The following is a 14,093-nucleotide window of genomic DNA, read 5'->3' on the forward strand; positions in this document are numbered from 1 at the left end:
AATGAAGGCTTTCTGTTTGGCAGGTTGTGAGAAGCTTGCTGGCGTTGAATAATGAGCACATGGTGCAGATTGACGGTTATGACTCCCTGTGGGGTGAGACAGGTAGGTGTTTTCTCCTTTTCTTTGACAGTGGCCATGTCACAACTCGCGCCCCCCTGGCTAAATCGATCAGCTAGTGCGCCGCAGTGTCCCATGTAGGCCCTGTCTGGTCCTCTTTTCTGTGCCTCTTCTTTGCCCGTATTTCCTCAGTGTCCTTTCATATTTGCTCAAATCAATATTTTTCTCTGAAATCTTTAGACAAAGAGGTCCCTGTTTTCTTGTTTCCCCTGACTGGAAATGGGCCCTAGCTTATTTAGGCTTTTATCATGATGGAGTGTCTGCAGCTCTGTATGGCTCTCCATGCCCTAAGTGAGTATATGTGTTGTTGTTTTTTTTTTGCATCATACAGGTTTTATCAGTTCACACTGTACCTTCAGTCACACAGAACGTCCATTATGACCCGTTCCAACTATTTGTCTTGGTTTATTGCAAACATCAAAACTGAAAATCCTCGATTTTTATCAGCACCCAAGGAAGAAGAGCTCCATATCTGTTAGACCTCTAAGAGAGGTGCATGAGCCACTTTCTCACTCTCGCAGTACTCTGGACATGAAATGGTGTTTGTGTTCCATGTAGCTAGCTGTTATTATGTTAATAGCCTACAGCACATTGTGTATTTCTTTGATGAGTTAAAAAGACCCAAAAGCTAGTTCACTCGCTAGCAAACTAGTTTCAATATTATAGCTCAATGGCTAGTTATAAATAGTTAACATATAATGGTGTGCTGAAAGCTTAACAATGGCAAACTAGCTACTTAGCTAACACCCATTTAATAGTGAAGCTAGCTTACTTGACTATCGATAGCGAGAGTTCTTGTTTAGATATGGCATGGTATAGTACTCACTATACCTTGGATTCATAGACTGTTATTGATTAGAACATATTATTAAAAAGTGAAATAATTTTGACTTTATATGAAGAGCAGGTATCTTCTGGAACCTACACGATAAGAGGGTCCAGTACAATTTATGGACAAAAAGTCATGGGTCAAAGGTTCCAGTTTCTGACAGACAGAAACTGGAACGGGCTCAAGGGTCTGGCTGAACAAGGCTTGCCTAGTCTTGTTCTTCATTAATACATATCTGCCACATAACTCGACAGTAAACATTACAGCAAGCGAAACATTCTGTTGAGAGATGCATTTCTCCTATTTTATAGGCATCTCATTTTGTTTTCTAATTTGCATGTTTGTGTATTGTTCCGGTGTGATTTTTAGAGAATCAATTCAGACAAAGAGCATCCTGGTGTGATCATTTTTTCCCCTGAAAAAGAAATTAGACCATGCTGAGAAACAAATTTTCCCTCTGGATGGTTTTCCTTGGCCTTAATAACCTGCTGCTGTGGCTGTTCCTTTGGTGAAGGGATGTAGTTTAGTGCATAACCTTTCTTTGGTGAACTCACTTATGTTGTGGCTCAAGGACACCATGCAGCCACTTGAATACCGTTTGGAATGTGTCAGCCGTGGGGTATTGCCGTTTATTTCAATAGAACTTTGATTATAGTTAAATTAATTTTCATCCCACATTTTAATCTCATTTTACAATTTCCCTGATGCAACGTCTGCGATGCATCTGTTTGGTAGCGCATAACGTGCCAAACACATGCGTCTCTAGAACACCGCTGCCTCTTTTCACTCTGCAGTCCAAAGTCTGAAGTGCGCAGACACAGAAAGCTGTGAGACTGCATGTGGTATACTGCTGATGCAGTCAGGTCCACAGCCCACAGATTCCCGATCTATCAGAGGACCCACTATTGAGCAATGAGGCAACAAATGCTCTGCTGACTTAAAATTCCTTCCGTGGATGATGTTATGGTAATGCACGCAACGTCTTTGGGAATATCGACCGCAGTCAGGATTCCAGACTGCATAAGAGCTGGATGGGGCACATGGCTACGTGGAGTGCCAGCTTTGCCTGGGCATGCCAGCCAAAAGCCGATATGTGGTGTTTTACTATATGCAATTTTGAAACTGCTTTGCAAGGAAGCAGACTCATAGAAGATATTCAGAAAACATCTGTAGATGGAACCATATAATTGGCTGCCTTTAACCGTTGGAAATGGTGGAGTAGTACCTGGAGACCAGTGAGTGTGCTTTGGGATACACTACACTCAGGAAACTTAAAGTCACAGAATACCTTGGAGACATCAGAAAAGTAGTCCCCGTATGAATAGAGCGTTTTTCTGTGTGAGTGTTTGTTTGTGATAATGCCTCTTAATACACCGGACTGGTGTAGCTTAAAGGTTGGGCATTTGGAAGCTGAGTTTTTTGTGGTTGAGAGCATAGGTCAATGTACTTTTTCTTCACTCTTGAAGAGTGAACCAACCCATTATGGGTCAGAGCAGAGTCTGTTTGTGGATGGACCACAGAAGATATTTCTTTCTGTAAAACAAAGGTTTTACAGACCCAGCAGATGCTGGGTGACGATGGGATGGTCAGAAGAACCCAACAGTAGCAAATATATACATAGTTAAAGGAAAAATATTGGAACACATTTTTGTTGTTTTGGCTCTGTACTCCAGCACATTTGATTTGAAATAAAACAATGAATGTGAGGTTAAAGTTCAGACTGTCAGCTTTAATTTGAGCATATTTACATCTATATTGAGTGAGCTGTGATGGAATTATTATACCCATTTTTATACAGAGTCCCCCATTTTAGCAGGCCAAAAGCAATTGGACAATTGGCTGCTCAGCTATTTCTCGGCCAGCTGCGTGTCTTTGCATCATTAGTTCATGCATAAGAAAGCTGGATTTGCATGCCTGTTGCTGTTGTCTCTCAACATAAGGACCAAATAAGTGTCAGTGCCAGCGAAGCAGACTATCATGAGGCTGAAAAATCAGAATAAATTGTAATACACAAAAGAGCTCTGCATAGCAAATAACCTGGTAGACCACAGAAGACCAATGTAGTGGATGACCAAAGAATATTTTCAATAGTGAAGAAAAACCCCTTTTCAACTGTAGAATAAGTCAAGAACACCCGCCAAGATAGAAAAACACATATCATAGGTATATACGTGTCACAGACCACCATAAAGGGAAGACTACATGAGCATAACCTAGAGGGTTCATGGCAAAATGCAAGCCACTGGTAAACCTCAAGGACAGAACAACCAGGATAGAATTTGATAAGAAGTACATTAAAAGAACTGTAGAGATTTGGAACAAAGTAGTATGGACAGATCACATAAGTGTTAACCTTAAAACTTACTAAAGTGATGGAAAGAGAAAAGTATTGAGAAAGAAAGGAACTGCTCATGATCCAAAGCACCCCCCTCATCTGTGAAATGTGATGTAGGTAGTGTTATGAGCAACTTGCTCACTTTCCTTTATTGATGATGTGACTGCTGATGGTAGCAGCAGGATGAATTCTGAAGTGTACAGAATCACCTTATATGCTCAGATTCAACAAAATGTCTCAAAACTCATTGGACACCACTTCACCTTGCAGCAGGACAATGACCCCAAACATGCTGCTACAGCAGCCAAGGAGTTTTTCAGGGTCAAAGGGTGGATTTCTCTTGACTGGCCAAGTCAATCACCTGTCGTGAATTGAGCTGAACATACGCTTCACTTGCTGAAGACAAGACTGAAGGCAAAAATCCCCAGAAAAATCCCCAGTATTTGGTGATGTATATTGGTTTCAGACTTTAGGCCGTCATGGAATGCAAAGGATTTGCAACCAAGTACTAAATATGATGACTTAATTCCAGATTAAGTTCTGTTAATGTGTGCAATATGACAAGAGAAGTGATTTTTTTTATACTGGCAAGAAAAGTGACAGGTCTATTGATTCATTTAATTTTAATGTGTCATATCTTTCCAAAGATACAATAAAGCACTCTGCCAGGACCAGGCCCAGCTTTCATCAGGCAGCTGTGAACAACTGTACTGGAGTAAGAATGGGTTTAAGTCTGCCTTGATGCATAGGGTCACCACTGTATTAGCTCCTGCTCTCTTCATATCTGCGCTAGCTCTCCTGCAGGTCCTAATACTGTAAGTGCATAGTGAGGAAAAGGCTAGCAGGCTGACTGCACCAGCTGCAGTGCCCCACGCTGAGGGTACATGTGGCACAGTGGTGACTCAAGAGGCACAAATGTTGATTCCAGATGGGCAAGAGAAAATCCAGTAAACAAGGAAGGACACATCACTTGTGAGACTAGTTATTTGTGAGATTGGTTGATTCAGATGCGTACGTGCAAAAAATCCTGCAAAACTGATTGGTAGTGTTACATTGGTAGATTGTAAACAGGGAGAATGTTTTACTTTTCTGCTGAAACATTAGCTTAGTACATTCCCAGAAGTTGAACAGATGTATCTCACGTTTATCTCAAGTGTCGACTTGGTCATGCTCATAGTACTGAAGCTTATGACCTGAATTAATGTAGTTTATGAGCCCGACAAGTGAAGCTAAAATGCAGGTAATTACTGGTAATGTGACAATGCATTGAGGAGGCAGAACCATAAACATAATTTCTATGTGTGTCATGGGGGATTTTCTGGATTTTTCTTTGAGCAGAACATGAAGCGAAATGCAGGTCCTAAAGGTCTTCTCAGTGGAAGATGGTTTTACCCTTAAGGGCAAGCTTGAAACAGCAGATCTGTGGTTCCCAAAAGTGGTGCTGCAAATGGGTAGAGTAGAGAACAAAATTAATCGTTTTTTGATGTTGTTTCTTCCTAGTTGATATGAATGTAAACATTTATATCAGTCACAATCTTTAGAAGCACACGCCAAGAATTAGAATTAGAACATTTAATTCCTTATACAAAAATAGCACATTTAAGAAAATTAAACATTATTTTTCTGCTGTTCATGTGACAAAGTTGAATATTAGCTATTTTTGACTATGTATTCAAAATATGGATTATTCTGAAACGGTCATCTGAAAACCCTGGTTGCTAGTTTCTGTAAATCATCCTTTTCTTTGACATTTTCAGACCAACATAATGTCGCAGTGGCTGATGAAATGTGAATGTGAACTATGTCTCTGTGCCTCCTGGTCCTTTTACAGTTGCTGTTCCAGAAGCAAATTGCCTTAAAATGGTGAGGCTAGACCATTACAAGAAAGGTTCTCTTTAATCCTACTTTATGTGGCCTTGGCATATATATCCGCTGTAAAATCTTAAAAGGACCGTCCCCCTTATGATGTCCCAGGGACCAAGTTGGCCCTTCATAATGAGCTTTGTCACTGAAAGCTGAAGGGAGGTTTTATATCCTCAGAGGCTGGAATGCTTCTTTGATGAGTGTAGAGAGGACTTTCATGTCTGCGTGGGAAAGGCAAACTAATATGGGAGAGTACTGGGGCGCAGAATGATGGCGGCTCTCCTTGTTTTCAACCAAACAACTAAATTATATTAAAAAGATGTTTTAGTCAGAAAGATGAAGGAAAAATCTATGAAGAACCCACTTCAAAAAACATGACAATGATGATTCAACGCAGTCAGTTGATCTGTGACAGGAACCCTTCATTATAAGTATTGTGATGATAATGATTATAGATTATAAACATATTTATGTGCCTCCTAGGGTGTGGTTTGTCATGACATTTAATATGAGGACCTTTAGGCTATGACCTATAGAGGGCCTGTTTGAACTAAAATGCAAGTTAACTTGCATGTAATTTTTGATTGCTGAGCATAGCTAGCTATGTACCTTTGCTTTTGATTTTCCTTTACATGGCTTATCCTTATTATTAGTTATTTGCTTTTGCTTTAATTATTAGGGTAGTAATATACAAAATGTAGCTTAATTGGTTTTGCATTTTAGCCTTACATCAGAGCTGTTTGTCTTTTCAGCATTATGGAATCAATTTTTATAATTGAACCAGGGACTAGTAAACCGGCAGTGAAAAGGAATATTGCTGCTTCACAATGAAAATATTAATTTCTGCAGCCTTGTTTCAACATTTGTTCAACAAATTGACCAAAAACAATTTAACTAGAAATGCTGTAAAAATTTAAATACATGATCTGTAAAAAACAAACATGTCTTAATGCATTTTTCTACAGTAACTTAACCAATTATTTTATATGGCGCATTGCAGCATGTATCTGCATCTCATTAAATGAAATGCTCAAAATAAGAAGTGTGTGCCCTGGTGGTTGAAGAGAAATTCTATGGCAAAAAATCCCACGCTATTTAAAACACATGCAGCAGGGAGAGATCTCTCATCCCACAATTGTTCCAGTAAAGAAATGAAAAGTTCAATTTCAGGGAGGGAAAATAACATTAATTCTCCACTAGTCTGTTACACGCCCCTCTACGGACAGTGTAGAAAGAGGCATGATCCAATATCTGTATTTAATTCACCCCTAGCTGTTTTATTTGGTGGTGAGGAAAAGGTCAGTTGAGATAATTATGCTTTAATAAGGACTGTCTTGTGGCAGGCCTCAAGCTAGGACACAACACACTGGAAATCGTACAGATCTCATCCATAAACCTAATTACAAGGGGGTCGTTTTCAGACACAGTCAACAGAAGCCCAATAAGACCAAAAAGGGTTCTCCAGTGTTTCCGTACCACAGGCTCCATGATCATCACCTTTCACGTGAAAATACAGTGTGTGGAATCAGACAGAAAGGAAATCATGAAACTTGTGAGATGGACACAATAGCATCACACAACAATACAGTATACCTAGCTGCACACTGACTTCAAGCTGAGGTGACTTCTTATGTCTGAAATAAGATTTAGCTTTCAGAGGTTACATCGAGAATTACATTTCACAGGTCGGTAAATGCATAGAGTTTGTTTTCAGAGATGGGCTTATGCAGTTTGTTTTCAGTGGTGGGTATTTGCATACATTTAGATTTCATAGGTCTGTATATGCAAAGAGTGAGATTTCACAGGTGGGTATATGCACAGAGTTAGATTTCACAGGTGGGCATATGCAAAGCGTAAAGACCTTATGCAAATCAGCCCTGATCTCTATTCACACAGAAGGGTGGAATTTTCACTTTTGCCACATTAATCTCTTCAAGATTCCCCTGTGGTTTGCGTGAAAACAATGCCTGTTGCACCTTAACCATAATGAGGTTGTTTAGCTGCTTGTTTTTCATTGTTTATGGCAGTTGTCTAAGAGATACAACCAAGAGCTGTGGAAAATATACCGCATGCATGGAGAATGGCAAATAGAATCTGTTAATGCTAAATATCTCTGTGACTTCACATTGTGTCCTAAAACACAAGTCTCCACACAGAAGGTGTGCACACCATCTTAATCATCAGGCTTTGTTTGCACAGTGGCGAGTTCTGAATATGGCTCCATTCAAAATGTATCAAGCACAGTATATTATGCTTATGGATAAGTAAATATCACAGAAGATCAAGGGATGGCTTTGAGATTTCATATGAAGTACCTAATAAAATAATGCAATTTCGACATTTCATTTATAATATAACTGAGCCCAACAGGCAGTATTGCATTTGAACCTTTCTACGGCAATAACAACAGAAAACTTTTAAACTGACAAGTCGGCCATTTGCATGAACTGTTTAATATGTGTAGTGTTTAGTGCTTCTAAGCACAGCTCGCCCTTATATTATTGTACTGTCATAATGCCCAGGACTGAGGTATCAATCATTCATGTCATCTGGAAAGTGGTTTTGTATAGTGGTGAGTCACTGTGCCAGTAACCATGACTGTTGATTCTTATACATAGAGTACTTATATTTTGAAGTTCCAATCTCTTCATGGTGATTGTGTGTGTAGCAGAGCTATAAATTGTTGTGTGGTGGTCTACGCGTACATAGATGAAGAAGGCAGCCCTTGCTGTCCACATTGGCCTTTGTTTGATGAATGTGCAGAGGTATTTTTGGGTGACACACAAGCTTTTCAATACAATCCACTCTCTCCCACACTACTCACTAAGTAAATTCAGTCTCAACCACATATTTAAAAGATTTTTTTATTCACAAGTGAGTTTCTAAAATAGCCATGTAATTGCAGTTTTCAATCTTAATAGAATTAATTTAATCATAAAAAATTAGCTTTTGACCCAAAAATGGTACATCACAATGTTAAGGGCATACCTTTTCAGCTATCAGTGCCACAGTGATCATGAAAATTGGTATTTTTATAAACTTTTAAAGGTTTCAAATAATGGATTTTGACTAATGCTGCACAATTTTTTTGATTTGATTAAAAATAATGCATTACTAATCAACTAATGGCAGAGAACAGGTTGAACAGAGATGGCTTTTAAAAGTAAGATTTTAACTTCCTCTGCTTTCAGCTCACAGCACACCACTTCATTATAGTTCACCATACATTACTTGGGCATACAAACTAAATCAATATAGTGTGCCATCTCAGAGTCCTTTCTGTCTATGGAGAAACATTACCAAAGTGTAATTGTGATGCAGATTATGATATAGGGGCCTCATTTAGATATGAAGTGTCTGTGTTTATCACACAGTGTCGTGATTAATGAGCCTCCGAACCGCTCAAGGACAGGAGTGTTGGCTGGGCAGAGATTGAAAGGCCAGAGAAGGCCGAGTTAAGGTGAATGAGGAGTGAGTGCTTACTAACAACATGTGAACAAGACATCAGTCTGTGCTAAACTGCTGGGAGGGAGACAGGTGGGCTCGGTAAAGTGTGGTTGCCCTGAAGTTACTCCATCATGAACAGCTCTTCTAGGGAAGATTTCTCCCCCAATGTCATTGAGAATGGTTGCCAGATTTAGGATTTATATTGCAAGGGAATATCCTCCAATTTATATAACTGAATATATATGAACTCAATTTATAGTATCCAATCTTTGTAATTAAGAGACTGCATGAAAAACCCAAGCCAGGTGAGGGCACCTATATTTTAAACCAAAATGAGCCAGAAGTCAGAAACAAGTACATTCAGAGTAGAGACACTTTTGTGCTGTGTGAATGGCATTTAAAAAATTATTTACAAATAAAATATCTAAAACATCCATAATATTACATAATGCCAGAGCTCATAGGTTATATTTAATTTAACCAGGTGATGCTTTCTGTTTGCATGGAATTGTGCCCATGTCAGTGCTGACTGTGGGCATTAACGTTCGTAGTGTGGCCCAAGGAGGGAGGGGTCCGGTAAGCAGGCTATATCTCCCCGTCATTGTGCACAGGGGACCCCTATAGTCAGTCACTGGCCTTCTGTCTTCCTGCACCAGCTGCATATTAAGTGGACTTCCTCTGATGAAATGGTTGCACAGCTCAGCTGGTGGAGCACCATACTGATAGTGAGGGCCAAGGCTTAAAGCCAAATGCACCCCTAAAGCCGTTATATTGGTTTATGTGACTTGGATAGTGAGATTGTATATCTGCACCCAGGAGCATAGTAAATGAAGAGAACAACGTTGCGGCAAAAATCATTTTCAGATTTAACAGAGAATTAGACTGTGCCAGCACAGTGCTAACAGTCCCTACATAATTTGCATTACAGACATGTGATGCAAATTATGTTCCATTAGATTAATTATATATTTAGTTTTTGTGATACAAAATGTTCACAATTTCTGTGCGCGAGCTGCCAAATGCTGTACTTCCATTTCCCAACAATTGGCTGAAAGCTGTTGTTCTTCGCAAACATCTTTTCCGCCTAATACACATGCAAACAAATGAATTGCTAATTAGCTAAACACTCCCAAATAATGTAAGAAGTGGATTGTGGGTGAGTACATGTAAACACGTCTGCTGCTGCTGTGTATGCTGCATGCGTGGGGTGCATTTGGCAGGTACATTAATTCCAAACTTGGGAGAAAAAAACTGTGGTGGGAATTTTGTTTAAATAATTCTGTTTAAGGAGTCCTCTGAAACAGGTAAGGCTTCTCACATACAGTATTATCAGTGTGATTAGAGTGCTTCCTGTCTGAAGAGGTGAACAGGCTCAATACATCCCTTAGGAGTTTTTACTGTGCTTTAATAGCCCTGTCCTTCATTGACACGTCATATGGTGTTGCTGCAACATATTTTATTCCCTTTAATAAAATGCAATCCGTTTCTTACTTCAGAATTGTATTGCTCACCCAGGTATTCGGCAGATGCTTCAGTTGTGTGTTATGAAGGGGATTTACCAACAAATAACAACTGTAATAAGACCTTTTAACATTAAGGGGTGGTGTAAATGAGAGCGGGGGTCGGAATTCCAGTTGCTTCCCAAATTAACTCGAGACCTAGCACCTTTTCCAAAAATTTCTATATAAGTGTTACCGGATAAAGAGTGTAAACCTCAGCTTGTTTTGCTAAGACTATGCTATCTTCAAGAGCCAGCTACTTAGTAAATATTAGCAAGCTTATTGGCTAGTTAGCCACAGTTAACAAAATTACGCCTCACATCACCAGGCAAACAATATTGGTACCATCATGTGAATGCTGTCGATCCAGCAAAATACTGGATTCTGAAAAAAGAGTCCCTATAGATGCTACCGCCCAATCTCTCTTCTTAGTGCTGTTGCCAAAATACTTCCATAGCACATAATCATTTTCCATCAAGTCGTCTGCTGAAAGTCTTTTTACTACAAGTAAAACTCGTTAAAAATACCATATGCATCTTGTAGCCCGTAAAAGAGGGATGTAACCATCTATATACATTTTACCTTTTACAATCACATAGATTTTGGCTGTCCATCTATTTCTTAGGTAGACATTCTTCTTTATTCTTCCTCCATGACCACAGCAAATACAGAAGGCAGAAAAATTGCAGCTGAAGTGCCCGTGGCAAAATGAAGAGTGTTAAAATAAAAGGCCAGGACAGTATTCTGATCTTGGAGAAAATATTGGAGTGAAAGATAGTTTGCCCATCTTCAAGCTTCAATACACAGAGATAGCAGTGCTGCAGCTGTAGCCAAGGCCGACCACTCTAGTTTTCCTGTCACGAGGAAGAAAGCATCTTGTAGAGAAAATAAGCCTCTATAATTTGTGTACTGTGGTTAGATATCCTCTCCCCAATGCAGCATTCCCATTGTTATACATTTGTTAAGAAATGTCTTCAGGGAAGTATAGTGCGGAACTCTTGTACAGAACGTTCTTTTTAAATTTATAGGCTCCTTGGAGTTCTTTCAGTACACTGCGAGATAGCCCAGGACCTATACATACCTGGAGTGTTGCCAAGGATACAATACAAAGTTTGGGACATGCAATAATGCATGTATACATGCATTATTCAGCAAAGATAGCCTAGTCATTCATAAGGTTCTGCTTGCAGCTCAGACAAATGGCTCACAGTCATCTGATCATTGTATGAAGAAAAGGAACTACAGCAGTTTGCCTACAAAACAGTTAGACAAGCCAGAGGATAACATATAGGCAATATAACATGGTAAACTGTGAAATATTATTTCAAATTATACCACAGTTTTGCTGGATACTTGTGGAAATGTCCAATTTAATTTTGAATAGTGTGAACTATGAAAAATCAAGTGTCATGAGCTAGCTTGTTTGTGGTTGCTAGGATACAAAAAGCTGTGGTCGTTTTTTTTAGCCGAAGCTAGAAATGTACAAAAATGCATACTAAAATCAATTTAAACATGATTTTGTGGCAGATATTGAATTTATTTGGCAAGTAGCCATGGTATAAGTGGGATAATGTGCAGCAAGCTGTTCAATTGTCTCAAAATAAGCCCTGTCTAGGGCCCTGACATACCAAATTATGCAGTAGCAGTCTCGTATTGAATTACTGAAACCTAGTTTATATATACTTAAAACACACACACACACACACACACACATATACACACTAACACATAATACAGAGGTTTTCCAGCGAACGTATGCATACACAGTACTAGCAGTGTGTACCAGTAATCACGTCACAATAGTGAGATGACCCACAGTTCCTTTGTCCCTGTGTTCTTTTCATTTCACTGGTGGCTGAGAGTGATAAGGTCGGTTTAAGTGCAGTAAATGTTTCTTCTCCACCCAAGCCCCAGAGTGAATTATAGAGTCCTAATTGATCACTGTCAATGGCAATGATTAGATTGTACCTTATTGATATTTGTACTTCTTGACATTAGGGGCTGTAGTGGGAGTGCTCTGTATCTCTCCTGACTGGAGGTTTGCAGCAGTAACATATGGAAGAGTAACACTGTGCCCCCTCTTCTCAGCTCTGACAGCAGCTGCAGGCCGAGGGAAGCTGGACGTGTGCAGGTTCCTTTTGGAGCAGGGAGCCGGGGTGCAGCAGGTCAACCGAAGAGGAGTCTCCCCAATATTCAGTGCTGTGAGGCAGGGCCAAGGCCAGGTGAATCACTGGTGATTCATTACATTACATTCACTTCACAGACGCACTTATTGCTGACTCATTGCTGACTGACTCACATTATTACTCTCAGGAATACAAAAGTGCAATATCACCAAGAAGGCAGAGAAGGTCCATTTATAATCAATAAGTGTAAAACTAGCAAAACAAACTAAAAATAAGTATTGTGAACCTAAGCAAATACTACTACACAGCTTAACCTATTTTTGCGTACCTATATCTATTACATTACTACCACAAAGTGAAATTTAAAAATAAAGAGTTAAGATAGCTAAAGGGGAACAGGGGAGCCATGGTGTCGTCTGAAAAGGTGGGTCTGGTGGACGATGGATATTATCAGCTATTCTCAGCTCATTCAACCACCAGGGGAGAAAAACAGAAAGAGACATGACCAGGAAGTGCTGAAACATGGAGGTGGGGGAGAGGTTTGGTGCCCCGAAGTAGCAGAACAGAGGGATTTGATGATAGCTTCCCGACAGGCAAGCATCAAGGTGTTGAATTTGATGTGAGCTGATAGAGGTATCCAGAGGAGGGAGATGAAAAGGAGAGTGACATGGCTGGGTCCAGAGAGTTTGTAGATCAGGTGAGCAGCAGCTTTCTGGGTGAGGTGCAGAGGGCTAATGGCAGAGGCAGGGAGGCCGGTGAGAAAGGTGCTGCAGTATTCAAGATAGGAACTGACTAGGACCTGGAACAAAAGCTGGCTTGAGTTGGTGGTGATGAGTGGGGCAAACTGAAGGAGAAAATTAAACAAATTGGGAGGAGTTCATTGACAAAATGGGTGGAGCTAATTAACAAACTGGGAGGAGTTGAGGGAGAAACTGGGAGGGGCCTGGGTTACAGACAGGCCCCTGAATACAGGTCCCAGGAGAGTTGCCTGGTTTATGAACTTTTGGTTAATGTGTTTAATGCAGTGAACTTTGTAAATGTAAAACGACTAACCATTTAATATTACTAATTAAACAAGAGGCATAGAGCTTATTTAATGTGATTGCCATGGCAAAAATCAAGTGTGAAGCTTTGCTCTCTGGGGGTCAGATTACAGAGTTGCTGCTGCAGCACGGTGCGGATGTTAACACAAGCGATAAGCAGGGACGCACTCTTCTGATGGTGGCAGCCTGCGAGGGACACCTGAACGCTGCGGAGTTCCTGGTCTCCAAGGGTGAGCTTCACATGTCCCAGTCATCAGCTGTCACCTACAAATCACCAGGCCTTGCTCAACACGCACACCATCAATTTCAGTTGCCTGGTCCTTGGATCATATTGTAATCAATGTTCAAACCTCACACCATCACAGAAAGTCCAAAATGACCATTGCACCCTTTTAGGAAGTTACTGCAGGTTATTGCTACCTGCATTAATGGTTTGAGATGAACACTTGAATGGAGGGTTTGTTTGGTACACCATTCAATTCCATTTGCAGGTTTGTGTTGTGTTTGCTCTGAGGAACATGGTTACAAGGTTTGCGAGTCTGGTTGCATATCTTAGGTGCCGAGTTAACTTCTGTGGATAAGGAGGGATTGACACCTTTAAGCTGGGCGTGCTTGAAAGGACACAAGAATGTGGTGCAGTACCTGGTGGAGAAGGGCACGGTCATAAATCACACGGACAAGAACGGACGCACTCCGCTGGACTTGGCCGCATTCTACGGTGACGCTGAGATCGTGAGTAGAAATGCTGTGAAATGTGCCTCAGTCATGGAGCACACGCAGTGTTCATGTGTCATATGATACACTCCCTTGTCAATCAATCAATCAATCAATACT

General features: G+C 40.3%; 1 protein-coding gene across 3 annotated transcripts in view; it reads left to right on the forward strand.

The window, feature by feature from the left end:
* The window catches only part of LOC118222984 (protein TANC1-like), a 150,305-nt gene that overhangs the window by 128,636 nt on the left and 7,576 nt on the right, over positions 1-14,093 (forward strand). For all 3 annotated transcript variants that reach the window (XM_035409004.1, XM_035409006.1, XM_035409007.1), the window contains 4 exons: positions 24-102; positions 12,179-12,312; positions 13,366-13,489; positions 13,816-13,991. In XM_035409004.1, coding sequence (XP_035264895.1) covers positions 24-102; positions 12,179-12,312; positions 13,366-13,489; positions 13,816-13,991 — 513 coding nt within the window. The remainder of the gene's footprint in view (positions 1-23; positions 103-12,178; positions 12,313-13,365; positions 13,490-13,815; positions 13,992-14,093) is intronic.

This window comes from Anguilla anguilla, chromosome 3, assembly GCF_013347855.1.
Source record: "Anguilla anguilla isolate fAngAng1 chromosome 3, fAngAng1.pri, whole genome shotgun sequence".
Taxonomy (NCBI): Eukaryota; Metazoa; Chordata; class Actinopteri; order Anguilliformes; family Anguillidae; genus Anguilla; species Anguilla anguilla.